The sequence below is a fragment of the Buceros rhinoceros genome, unplaced genomic scaffold, assembly GCF_000710305.1.
Source record: "Buceros rhinoceros silvestris isolate BGI_N320 unplaced genomic scaffold, ASM71030v1 scaffold8799, whole genome shotgun sequence".
Taxonomy (NCBI): Eukaryota; Metazoa; Chordata; class Aves; order Bucerotiformes; family Bucerotidae; genus Buceros; species Buceros rhinoceros.
This window is the reverse complement of record NW_010433223.1, coordinates 14,339-25,387: the sequence shown is the minus strand read 5'-3', so window position 1 is coordinate 25,387 and position 11,049 is coordinate 14,339. Positions and strand designations below refer to the sequence as shown.

The 11,049-nt window shown below is 50.7% G+C and overlaps 1 protein-coding gene across 1 annotated transcript; it reads left to right on the top strand.

The window, feature by feature from the left end:
- Nucleotides 1-1,449: 1,449 nt before the first annotated feature.
- WBP2 (WW domain binding protein 2) lies at nucleotides 1,450-6,590 on the top strand. The gene is made up of 7 exons (XM_010144032.1): nucleotides 1,450-1,554; nucleotides 2,102-2,237; nucleotides 4,162-4,254; nucleotides 4,521-4,637; nucleotides 4,863-4,985; nucleotides 6,097-6,173; nucleotides 6,342-6,590. The coding sequence occupies exons 1-7, from the start codon at nucleotides 1,453-1,455 to the stop codon at nucleotides 6,393-6,395; spliced, it is 702 nt and encodes a 233-aa protein (XP_010142334.1). The 5' UTR covers nucleotides 1,450-1,452; the 3' UTR covers nucleotides 6,396-6,590.
- The last annotated feature ends 4,459 nt before the right edge of the window (nucleotides 6,591-11,049 follow it).

The window sequence follows — 11,049 nt, the reverse complement described above, 5'->3', positions numbered from 1 at the left end:
TTGCTGGAGTGAGCTCTGCTGGGCCTCACCTTCCCGCCCCGCTCCCCTCTGCAACCCGGCTGCCCCCGCCCCGCCTGCCGCTGGCTCTTACTGCTGTCCCCTGAGTGCTCAGTGAGGGCTGGCGGAGCTCAGACCCCGCCAGGTGATTCTGGCCTGGGCCCAAGCCTCATCCCTCTCTCGCCAGCCAGAGCTGCAGGGCAGCCCGGACGCTGCACCTGCACTGGGCCTTTGTTCCAGAGCTGCCTGCTTGGGAAGCACTGGGCTGCCTGCCTGGTTGGGTTTGCTGGGTTCCCTGTGCACAACCCCCACCCTCCCCGTGTGTTTGGGAAAGAGAACAGTGTTGGGGAAAGGTGCTGGGATGTAACCATGGAAACAGAAAACCTCACAGAGCTGACTCTGTCTGCATGGCAGCAGGCCGTCCTCACCCTCTGTCTGCCAGCACGCTTCGGGTCTGACGTGGCAGTCATCTGCTTCTGGGACAAAGGAGTTGTTCATTCTTCAGGGCCTCTTTCCATGAGGACGGTTAAACACTGGGATAGGAATTCTGCACCTGACTTCCATTTGGGATGTGGCCTTTCTTAGAAGTTAGTAAGATCAGCTCTGGGGCTTAAATTTTATTTCACTGAAACAAACAACTCCAGCAGCTTAGCGCATTACCGTTCCGAGTTGTCAGCCAGCCTTGGATCAGCTGCTTGTGGGGGTTGATTCAGCCTGTACCCCGTAGCCTGAACGGAGCTGCTGGCCCTTTTGCTGGAGGGGCAGGTACTTGCTGGCACAGGGGACGGGCAAGTGACTGAGGACGGTAATGCATAAGCTGCCGAAGATAAAGGTGGTGGAGGTTTCTCCAGCTTTAGGGATTAGAGCCCCTGCTGCGGGTGCTGTTCATTAGTACAAGTGACCTGCTGTGCCCATGCGCGGGGATTGCGCTGGCTGCAGTCGGGTCAGTTCCTAACTGAGAGTTAAGGAGTCAGCACCGACCACAGGGGTTAATGGGGGCTGGGGGCAAGAAAGGGGAGTTCCTCTTGATCCCAGTTTTGTGACAGAGATGCTCAGGCTGTGTAGACCTTCAACAGCTGTGTTGCGTAAGCCAGCCTGGGCAGTTCCCGCCTCAGCAGCTCTTTCGCGGTCGTGTTACTTGTGGTAAGCCAAATCAGGGAACTGATCCCGCAGAAATGGAGCACGACTTTAAAAAAACTATCTGTGTCTTGAGGTCTTGATCAGTTGAATTGACTAGATGCACTGCCTGGCTGTGCAGGCCGTGGGAGCTGTGCCAGTGCGCTGGGGGAGGGATCACAAGGCTGAGAAGCAGCAGCCAGTGCTACTGAATTCGCTACTGCCAACCACAAAATAAAAGGCAGAATGATTTTGTCTGCTGAGCTTGATATGCAGATTGCACTTCTGCCTTGAGCTGTAACACCGTGTCTCTTCTCTCATCTTGTTTGCAGTGTTTTGATGACCTATGATCACGTAGAAATTACCTTCAGTGATATTGAACCTATGCCAGATGCCTTCAAAGGGTCCAAGAAAGGGAGCGTTTTCTTGACTCCCTACCGAGTAAGTAGTAAAAGGCTTTATCTTGTGTAAGTAGATGAGGGCTCTTTGCAGTTCTCTATTTAAATATGCTCAGTGCTTGAAAGTCAGGACAATACACTGCCCCTTGAAGTCTGGCTCTTCCTCGCCCTCTGGGGAGTATTATGAATTCGTTGCGTGTCCTATCTATTTGTCGAAAGATAACCAATCTGATTAGTTCCTAACAGGGAGCTGTCTAGTCCATCCGGCATTTTCAAGACTGGAAATTAGTGATGCTCTGGAAATATCGAATGCAACAGCAGAGCTACCAAATCGTAGCTGTGCGGAGCAGCGAGCTTTCTGGAAGCAGGGGGAGTGTTGTCTGGGCACGGGGAGTCTTCCTGGAAGGCTCTGTTGCCCTGAGGCTTCATTTTACCCTTGTGACTGTTCTGGGTAGCTTTTGGCTCCCAGAACTGACGAGAAGCTTCAGATGTGGGAGGGAGTTTAGGTCCATCAAAAAGCCTCTCAGCTAATAAGTCGGGGCTGTGTTTCCTGTTTGATTTAAATACTCTGTGTGTTGTTTTCTTTTCAGGTTATCTTTGTGTCGAAGGGGAAGGATGCCCTGCAGTCTTTCATGATGCCCTTTTATTTGTTGAAAGACTGCGAGATTAAACAGCCGGTCTTTGGAGCAAATTATATCAAGGGTACAGTGAAAGCAGAGGCGGGAGGTACGTGTAGTAGAGACCTGTGTTGGGTATCTGAGTTGGAGTGCACAGTTCATAGTGAAGAAATATTCGGTGTAACTGAGTCTGGATAGTGACCAAATGGCTTTTTACAGTACTGCTAGAGCGTGTTTCCCTGAATTGTAGAATCAGAGAGCTGTTCAGGTTGGAAAAGATGCTGAAGATCATCGAGTCCAACTGTTCCCCCAGCATTGCCGGGTCTCCACTGACCCCCTTCTCTCAGCACCACCTTGACACATCTGTTAAACTCCTCCAAGGATGGGGACTCCACCACTGCCCTGGGCAGCCTGGGCCAGGGCTTGACAACTCCAGTGGAGTTGAAATTGTTCCTCAGGTCCAACCTAAACCTCCCCTGGTGCAACTCGAGGCTGTTTCCTCTCATCCTGTCGCTTGTTTCCTGGGGAGAAGAGACTGTTCCAACCTCCTGTCAGGGAGTTGTCAGAGCCAGAAGGTTTCCCCTGAGCCTCCTTTTCTCCAGGCTCAATGCCCCCAGGTCCCTCAGCTGCTCCTCCTGAAACTAGCAGGTAAAAATACTCCCCTTATCTGCTCCCCGTGCAGTTACAGTGAACAGGTCTGTTCTGCAGGCGATCTCATGCCTGCCCTCTCTGCAAATACGAATCAGCCAAGTGATCTCACTGGGTGAGCACCGGAGTCGGCAAGAGTGAGGATGCCCTTTTGCTTTGGTTGGTTGGGGTTACCTGTGAATTCTGCATCCAGGTCCTCCTCCACCGAAGACCTATGACAATCCGTTCTCCATCAGCAGTTTCTCGTGCTGTTGGAGGACAGCACGCTGCTGCTGCAGTGCAGCCTTGCAGTAACGGGACGCTCGGAAGGGAATAGTCTGTCCTGAAATTAGAGAGTCTTAGAGGGCCATTTCATACTGTCTTCAGTGGGAAGGTTGTGCTAGACATTTTCTAGAAGAATTCTTTTTAATCTCTGTTTTATGCCTCCACTTTTTACCAAAGGCACATAGTTGAGTAAACTCTTTCCTACCCAGCTCGATGTAGTCCTTAGTTGTGGCACTGGGATCACAGTGGAGCGCTTCAGGGACGTCAGGCTGTAATCCTGAAGTCAGCATTGTGGCTTCTGTGCGGGAGCAGGGTGGGCTGGGCGCGTCCAGCGTGAGAGGAACAGTAATGACAGACTCAGTGCCTGAAAGGCAAATGGCTTGCGCTGAATCTGGGTGGATTTTCCCCAGCGGCCATCTCTTCGAATGAGGGTGTTGCTTTAACAGCAACGACAGGCTGGTTTAGCTCAAAGGGCCCTTTAATCTCCATGTCTCTGTTTCAGCACTGACACAGCTTCTGCTTTGATGCTTTGTTGGGACTCTGGGCTATGCATGTTTTTCTTTTTCAGTCTGTAATATGAGATGTCACTTCATTTTTTTTTATTATTATTACTGTTATCCTGACTTGAAATATCTTCCTCAGACTCTAATGGATTTATGTGGACCATGTTTTCCATTAAGCTCTCTGCTTCACCGGGCACTCAGACTCCCAAACTAATTTACAGCTGACAGTGAGGTGTCATTGCAAAGGCTTTTTAGCAAACGGGATTAACGAAATCCCCGTCTTCTGCACTAATCCTGTGGGAAGCTAGAGCAAGTCGAGCGCTTCTGATCGCTTGGTCTGCCAGCAGCTGGTGTGGGTGCAGGCTTTAGAGAGCTTTTGAAGGTCTCCCCCACTGACGTTTCTTCTTCAGGTGTCTCTTGACCTGAAAATACCCCAGTGAGAATTTTTCTGATAAGAGGGTGATTCTACCATGTCGTCTGCTTTTTTTCCTTTTCTTGCATTTTTGGGATAAGCCCTTTAAAGAATTATATACAGGATATCTGCAGATAAGGCCTGGAAGCTAAATAGCATCAAAACGGTTTCTCCTTGCTTCTGAACTCTGTCTTTCCTCCCTGCAGGTGGCTGGGAAGGATCCGCCACGTTCAAGATGACCTTTTCAGCCGGGGGTGCTATTGAGTTTGGGCAGCGTATGCTGCAGGTGGCATCGCAAGGTACGGGAGTCTGGCCGTACCTGCTTTCAGGAGGCCTCGCCTTCGTCTCACAGCAACAGCAGTTGTAGGTCACAGCAGGTCGGATTCAAATCCCTGCGAGTTTGAGGCTGCATCTGGAACTTGCTTGCTTTGATGAAATACAATTTTGCATCCAGTGAACAGCAGATTTATGGAGATGAGGCTTGTTTGTTTTTCAGATAGACTTTTAAAGTTTGTTGGAGTTCTTGGCCTGTTTTGATGAGGTCGACTTACCCTTCCTTTTCCAGTGTCCAGAGGTGAAATACCCAATGGAGCTTATGGCTATTCCTGCGTGCCGAACGGATCCTACGCTTTCGCACCCCCAGCAGCTAATGGGGGCTACCCGTACCCACCACCTCCGCCCGGTGAGCCTGGGAGTTGAGGATGGGGATTATTCCAGCTAGTGACAGTTAAAATGAATAAAAAGGGGAAGAAGCACAAATTTTACATGCCCTTTTAGATTGTATCTGATGCCTCGTGCAACTTTAGTTTCTGATCTTAACTAGATTTGCCTTTGGCTTGTTTGGGCTGTGTGCTGTGACCATCCCAAAGGCATTAAACCTTTTGCTGTGTTCTTTCCTTTCTAACAGAGTTTTACCCTGGCCCTCCTGTGGTGGGTGGGGACATGGGGTACATGCAGCTGCCACCCCCGCCATACCCAGGGCCCATGGAACCCCCCGTCAGCGGTCCAGACTTGCCCTCCACTCCTGCAGGTAAGGCATTTGTTCAGGTGAATTAGCTCACAAGGGTTTTGTTTCCCATGAAACAGACATTGTTTCTCATCCATTTTCTCTTGGGGAACTTAGAGAGCACTTAGAAGCTTCACTTAGAAGTTAAAATTGTTTAGGAAGTGGGTTAGGGAGCTCCCTGAATCTCCAGCCTCGAGTACCCAGCCCAGTCTGGAGGCCAGCCTGGTTCTCCCCAGGGTGGGTACCATTAGCAGACATTCTGCAGCTGGAGTTACTCTTGCTGGGACAGGAAAAAGTACAGTTTGTGATTCTCCTGTTGTAGTAAACCGTCTCTGATAGATGAATAAAAATAAATTTATGGTGAAATGTGTTTCTCATCTATTTTAGTTAGCAGATGTGGCTGTGGTGATGTTTGCTCTCGCTTCCCCTGTTTCACTCTAACCTGCTTAACCAATATGGAACAGAGGAGTGGGTGATGGAAAGGAGCAGGGGAAATGCCAGGCTCATTTTTCACTCCTTTGGGATTTATTAAAATGATTTTGAACTTGGTTAGAAGGCCTGCATGTGGGGAAAAACAAAAGCGTGTTTGTGGTTGGACCCAACCCGAGCGCTGTCACAGTAAGGGTATTTGTCTGGGTAAGGATTTAACTCCTCCTTGGTTTGAATAACCTACCACTCGTCTCTGGGCTGTTGTTTGGCCAGTGGCACTGCTGCTGATGGCCGTACAGGACTTGGGTGTTCTGCAGAAGCAGAGGATCTGGATTGTCTGCCTAAATGGTAGCCTTTTAGAGGCGAATCCCCTGAGCTGGTATAAGCTCGTGCTGATTTTTGTCTTGTCTTTTCGCTCCCGGGAAGGTTTGGTGACTGTCTTCTGAGGGGGTGTGGTCCATATTCAGGCAGAGCAGCTGTTAGCATTTATTTGTGGGCCATCAGGCATGTTCCAGGAGACATTTCCAAACTAAATCTTGTGTCCTTTTGGGCTTGACAATCCTGTGGTGACTCAAAGAGATAACGCTTAGTTGCTGTGGTTGTTGTAGCCATTAGTACCGCTTGACAGTCAGGAATACCTGGAGTTTGTTTGACTGTAAAAGCTCTCTGTGTGTCACCAAATGTGTTATTTCTCGTTGTGTGACAGCTGAAGCGAAGGCTGCCGAAGCTGCTGCCAGTGCTTACTACAGCCCTGGCAACCCACACAACGTCTACATGCCCACGGTAAGTTCCTGTGTCGCTCTGGGGGTGCAGTGGGAGCCCCTGGGTGTATTCAGCAGTTCTTTCTGTGACACAGCAAAGTTTGTCTGCATTGATTTGGGGGTGGGGGGTGGGGGGGTGGTTTTGTTTTTTCAGCCGTGAATTGGTGTTCTCTTATTGTCTTTATTTCAGGACCAGCCACCCCCTCCTCCATACATGCCACCAGAGGACAAGAAGAACCAATAAACTGATGCAGAACTTCTCCACAACTCATCGCTTCCTCTCTTCCCGTTTTGGCAGAATCTTGGGCCGTGGTCTGTAGCACTGAGGAGTAGAGCCTTCCCCCGAGGCACGTGGCTGTTCTGGGCTCTAGTGGGAGATGGGTGCAGAGCAAGGAGGGGGGATTCCAGCAGCCTGGGTGACCTCGCAGAGCTCTGAGGGTTGGCTGTCCTACCACAGTGTTCCCTCCTCTCTGCACGCAGCACCGCTGAAACTGGAGCTTCTCTTCACCTGTGATTGTTTCCCTTAGTTCTGTTTTCTTTTGATACTAAATTATATCTCTTTAGAGTAAGCAACTGCCCCAGACTGATAATTAACATGCTTGTAACGTAGAAACAAGGCTCTTGGGAGGTTGGGGGTGTGTTTAGTTTACCATAGCGTGCAGCCAGGAGCATCTTCAGACACAGGGGTGTCTCTGGGTCTTCCTCTCAGCCCAGAGTATCACATCCAGCTTTTCTCTCCACTACTGAGAAAGGGCTTCAAAGGAAACCTTTGGGATCTCAGAGGAACTAGATACCTATCACATTTTTCAGATATCTGTTAAACTTTCTTGGTTTGTTTTTTTAGCTAAGCCATTCCTGACTATCGTAGCAAACTGTCTGGTAGCCCTCCAGGTTTTCCTGCTGTGCATGATGACGCTGACCAGCTCCCCTTTGTCCGAAAACACACTGCTCTTCCCAGGCTTCATCAGTAGCATCTGTCTAGTTACCACACGGGAACACTAATTTTCTGTGGTCTCTCTTTGCCAGTTAGACCTGTAGCTGCAGATCACCGAGTCCTGAATATTCTCTTTACAGTCTGTAATGCACCTTTTTGGTTTTTCTTTGCTGTAAGCCAAGTCGCACCTCTTGGCCAGCGAAGCATCTCACTGCTGAGGTTTAACCTGTGAGTTAGTAGCTAACAGGGAGGAACGAGCTGCTTTAGTTCTGCCCCAGAAGCACTAGGGAGAGTGTGTGAAACGTCAGAATAATCTGTTGGTACAGCCGAGCTGCTCCTTCGAACCTTGTTGAATGCTGTTGGTGTTTCTGGATCAGCTGTGAATTTACTTCCCAGTAACTCGGACGTGGATTGAGGCGTTTTCCTGCCGTAGCGCTGATTCCCTGATCTCGTTAGCAGTGGCTCCAGCGTGTAGAACCTCCGCAGGACCGATCCCGGTCCAGGTTCTAACCCTTTGCGTTGTACAAAGCTTTGCACAAATCGGACTTCACTGACTTCTGAGAGCGCAAATCCTTCCCGCCTCGTGAGGAAAGGTGGCGTGCTCGGAGGCAGCTGAGACCTGCTGCATGCAGCCTGCTCGGCAAGAGAAAAGGGCCACCTCTGGTTTTCTTTTTGTTTGAGTTGAGGCAATTAATCAAACCGCTGCTGTCTGTGCACTGACTTTTCTGGAATTGCTACTGCAGCGATGTAAAGAAAGTTATTTAAAAAAAAAAGTATTTATTGAAAATGTTTGATTAATATATTAATGTGAAATAACTTTTGAATGCAGGTTTGTTTTGCCGAGACTGTGAAGTAAAGAGAAATCAGCTCCATCCCTGAGGTGTTTGCATTTGTGGCGGCGGCGGGGAGTTGGCAAACTTGATGGTGGTGACTTAGTAGCTTTGGGCAGGGAGAGGGAGAGTTAAACAGCAGAACCACTTGGATTTTGTGCGTGGTTATTCCTTGGTGACACTAGTCATTTGATTCTCTTGACTGACTTTGTGAAGTGAAGATAAGGTGTTAAAATCTTGTAAGAGAAGCCCGTTTCCTAACTCGTGTTAACTGGTGAGGTGAGGCAGCTGCGTAGCACTTTACCCAGATGTGTTACCCAGGTGGTTTTTCCAGACCAATTGTCCCTGTAAAAGCTGCAGCCTCTTGCGGGAGGGAACAGTTGGGGGATGCAGCACAACTGTTGCATCTAAAACACGTCTCTAATGAGAAGCGGTCCCTAATCTTACCCTTGTTTTTTCACGTGTGCTGAGGTGCGGTTCTGCTCGGTCAGGCCTGAGCTCCCTGAGGTGGTGTGGTCCACCTGGCAGCTCTCCTCCCTGGAGAAGCGGGGAGTTGTACCCCTGCTGCGGGGTGTCTCCAGCAGCAGCACAAGAGCTGTGGCTCCTGCTGAGTGATTAGGCCCACCAGTGTAGTGTGGCAGGGTAGGGGCGGTGGTGGTCCGCGTGGGACCTGCTACTGTGCTTACGGAGATCAAGTGAGTCCCTCCAGCTTCACCGACACGTCACACAAATTATTCAGGAGCTGCTCCACGGGTGACATCCAAACCTTCCCGGCTTCATTCCTCTTCCCAGCTCTGCCGGCTGCCTCAGTTCTCTTGAACTCCCTGATGAGCTGTGGAGATCTGCCAGCCTCTGCTCCCCTCCTACATCCTTCTTGACTCTCATGTCCTCCCACACAGCTGTTTTACCGCATTTCAAGGCTGGCTGAGCCACTTGGGTTTGTTTTCTGTAGCAAGGAAACAGATAAAAGACAATTTTACAGCCCAGTAGAAACCTAATAAATCCTGTTTTGTGAATTAGATTACTTCACATGGAGGCTTCCTGAATCACAGCAGCCCAACTGTAAGATGCTGCGGAAACCTCTCTGTTCCATTTTAAATGGGCTCCCTCCCAGCTGCCCTCTGCTCCAGACAGATTATCCTGGAAAACACAGACTGCACCAAGTTTCCAGGTCTGTTGCCCAGCACTGCGCACTGTGCCAACAATCAGCACAAACCCGTGAGCTGTTTTTTAAAAATCTTTCTTCAACTGAGTGTGCTCGAGAGGAGGATGGTTCAGATACCTGCCCTGATGAGAACCGGGCGCTGTGGTTCAAGCTGAGCGTCTCTTCCGCTAGTGTGGGCAAGTGATAAGATCTGCAGAGACACCATGAAGTTTGCTATCTGGAGAAAGGAAAATATGTGGAGAGGATGAGTCAGGCTGGAATAAATGAAACACTCCTCAACATGGGTATGAGTGAGCTAAATCAGCAGCTCTTGAGCTGTGAGCTTTTTACAGCTGCTTGTTGGTGAATGTCCCCGTTGCCCCAGCCTAGAGCTTGGCGTGGTCTCTGGGGAGGTGTGAAGGAGCAAGCCAGAACGAAGATTCATCGGGTTCTCGGTGCATTTGGAGACACTGATGGGAAGTGGAGCACATCCAGGGAACGCTGAGCTGCAGGGCCAAAAGGCTGGACAAGCCACACACTCGTGCAAGGCCCATGGTGGTGTCAGGCTGAGTGGAGCAGCACCGTTCAGAGGGTGCAGAGTTTGGCAGTGAGAATCCCTCCCTCGCTCATTAAAACCTAAAAAACTCAGATTCGCCTCAGATACTCGCTGCCACCTCCCCGGTGGGCACCAGGAGCTGTGCTCTGCTTTTGGAGGGCACAGCGAGGGTGGGAGGGTCAGCCCATCCTGCTGCCCCACGTGGAGGATTTTCAATACTAAAGCAAGGGAAGCGCGACCCAAAGTCTGCTTCTGCTCTGGAAGTGGGGTGGGAGCAGGGCAGAAGGAATCGTTGGGCAGATACATCTCCAGATCAAGTCCCTGCTCAGCAGAGAGCTTAAGTTCCAGTATTTGGATGCTCTTCTGAAGAAAAAGAGGAGGCACAGGGAGCAGGTCGTGTTGGATCCAGGTGATGTTTTGGCACAGACGGATTTTCTACCACTGTGTTACGGTTCTGTCTCCATGGTGACACTTGGGTTCTGCATCGGAGTCGGTCGCTGTGCCTCATGCCTGTTTCCCCGCTTGAGTACGCAGCCCTTTCCCTCCTTCGCGGGAGTGTGGTGTAACTGGGTGTTTCTAAAGTGCTTTGAGATCTTACGCAACAAACTGCTACCGCAGGAACTGCAGGTACTGCTTACACGTTTCTTACTTTTGGCCCTGAAATCTCGCTGGCATTCCGAGGGGTGGGAAAGGTCTTTACTGGGGAAGGAGGGAGCATGTGTGTGCCTGCCCAGGATTGCCTCCAGCTGAAGGAAGGGATCGAGTCCTCCTCCTCCTCCACACCTTTCTGCCCAGATTTTACCTTAAGCACTCCCACTTCATACACCCTATTACCAAAAAAGTAATCTAATCCAAATCATTATTTTGCATTAATTCCTTTACAGCTGGGGGGGGCGGGATGCACCAGGTGGTCGCAGGGACCGTGGCTGAGCCAACCTGGCTGGCGCCTGCCTGCCCCGTGTGTGTGTGTGTGTTTGGGGACCGTGAGGACCGAGCAGCAGACGGTGAAATTGCATCTCTCCGCTGTGATTTATGAGCTGCATCCTGCAGTGCCGGCTCCCTTCGCCAGCGCCGCTGGAGGTGGCAGGAGGTGCGGGGCGCAGTTTGGCCCCGGCTGTGGTCAGGGGTGGTTTCAGGTTTAAAGCTCTGCAGATAAGCCCAAGGGACAGATGCGGGGGTTCTGTGGGTCTCTGCGAAGTGCTGGGACGTGCAGGGTGGAGATGTCAGTGTCAGGGGGTTTTTTTGCAGCCCTACTGGTTATTACTCACCCGTCAGCTCTCCGCGTGAGTCATCTCGAGGAGCTGCCATCATGAGACTGAGCTGGAAACCGGTGTTTCAGCACCCTCCTTGCTCAAGGGTGCTACTGTGCCACCGAGAGAGGCCACACCGGCATGTGACGAGACCCACGTAAAAGGAACAGGAACGGGGACCTGT

Bases quoted from the DNA above. Each gene is read 5' to 3' on its own strand.
- WBP2 (XM_010144032.1), top strand. From the start codon at position 1,453: ATGACCTATGATCACGTAGAAATTACCTTCAGTGATATTGAACCTATG. The intron at 2,238-4,161 runs GTACGTGTAGTA...TCCTCCCTGCAG, and splicing joins AGTGAAAGCAGAGGCGGGAG to GTGGCTGGGAAGGATCCGCC. The intron at 4,638-4,862 runs GTGAGCCTGGGA...CCTTTCTAACAG, and splicing joins GTACCCACCACCTCCGCCCG to AGTTTTACCCTGGCCCTCCT.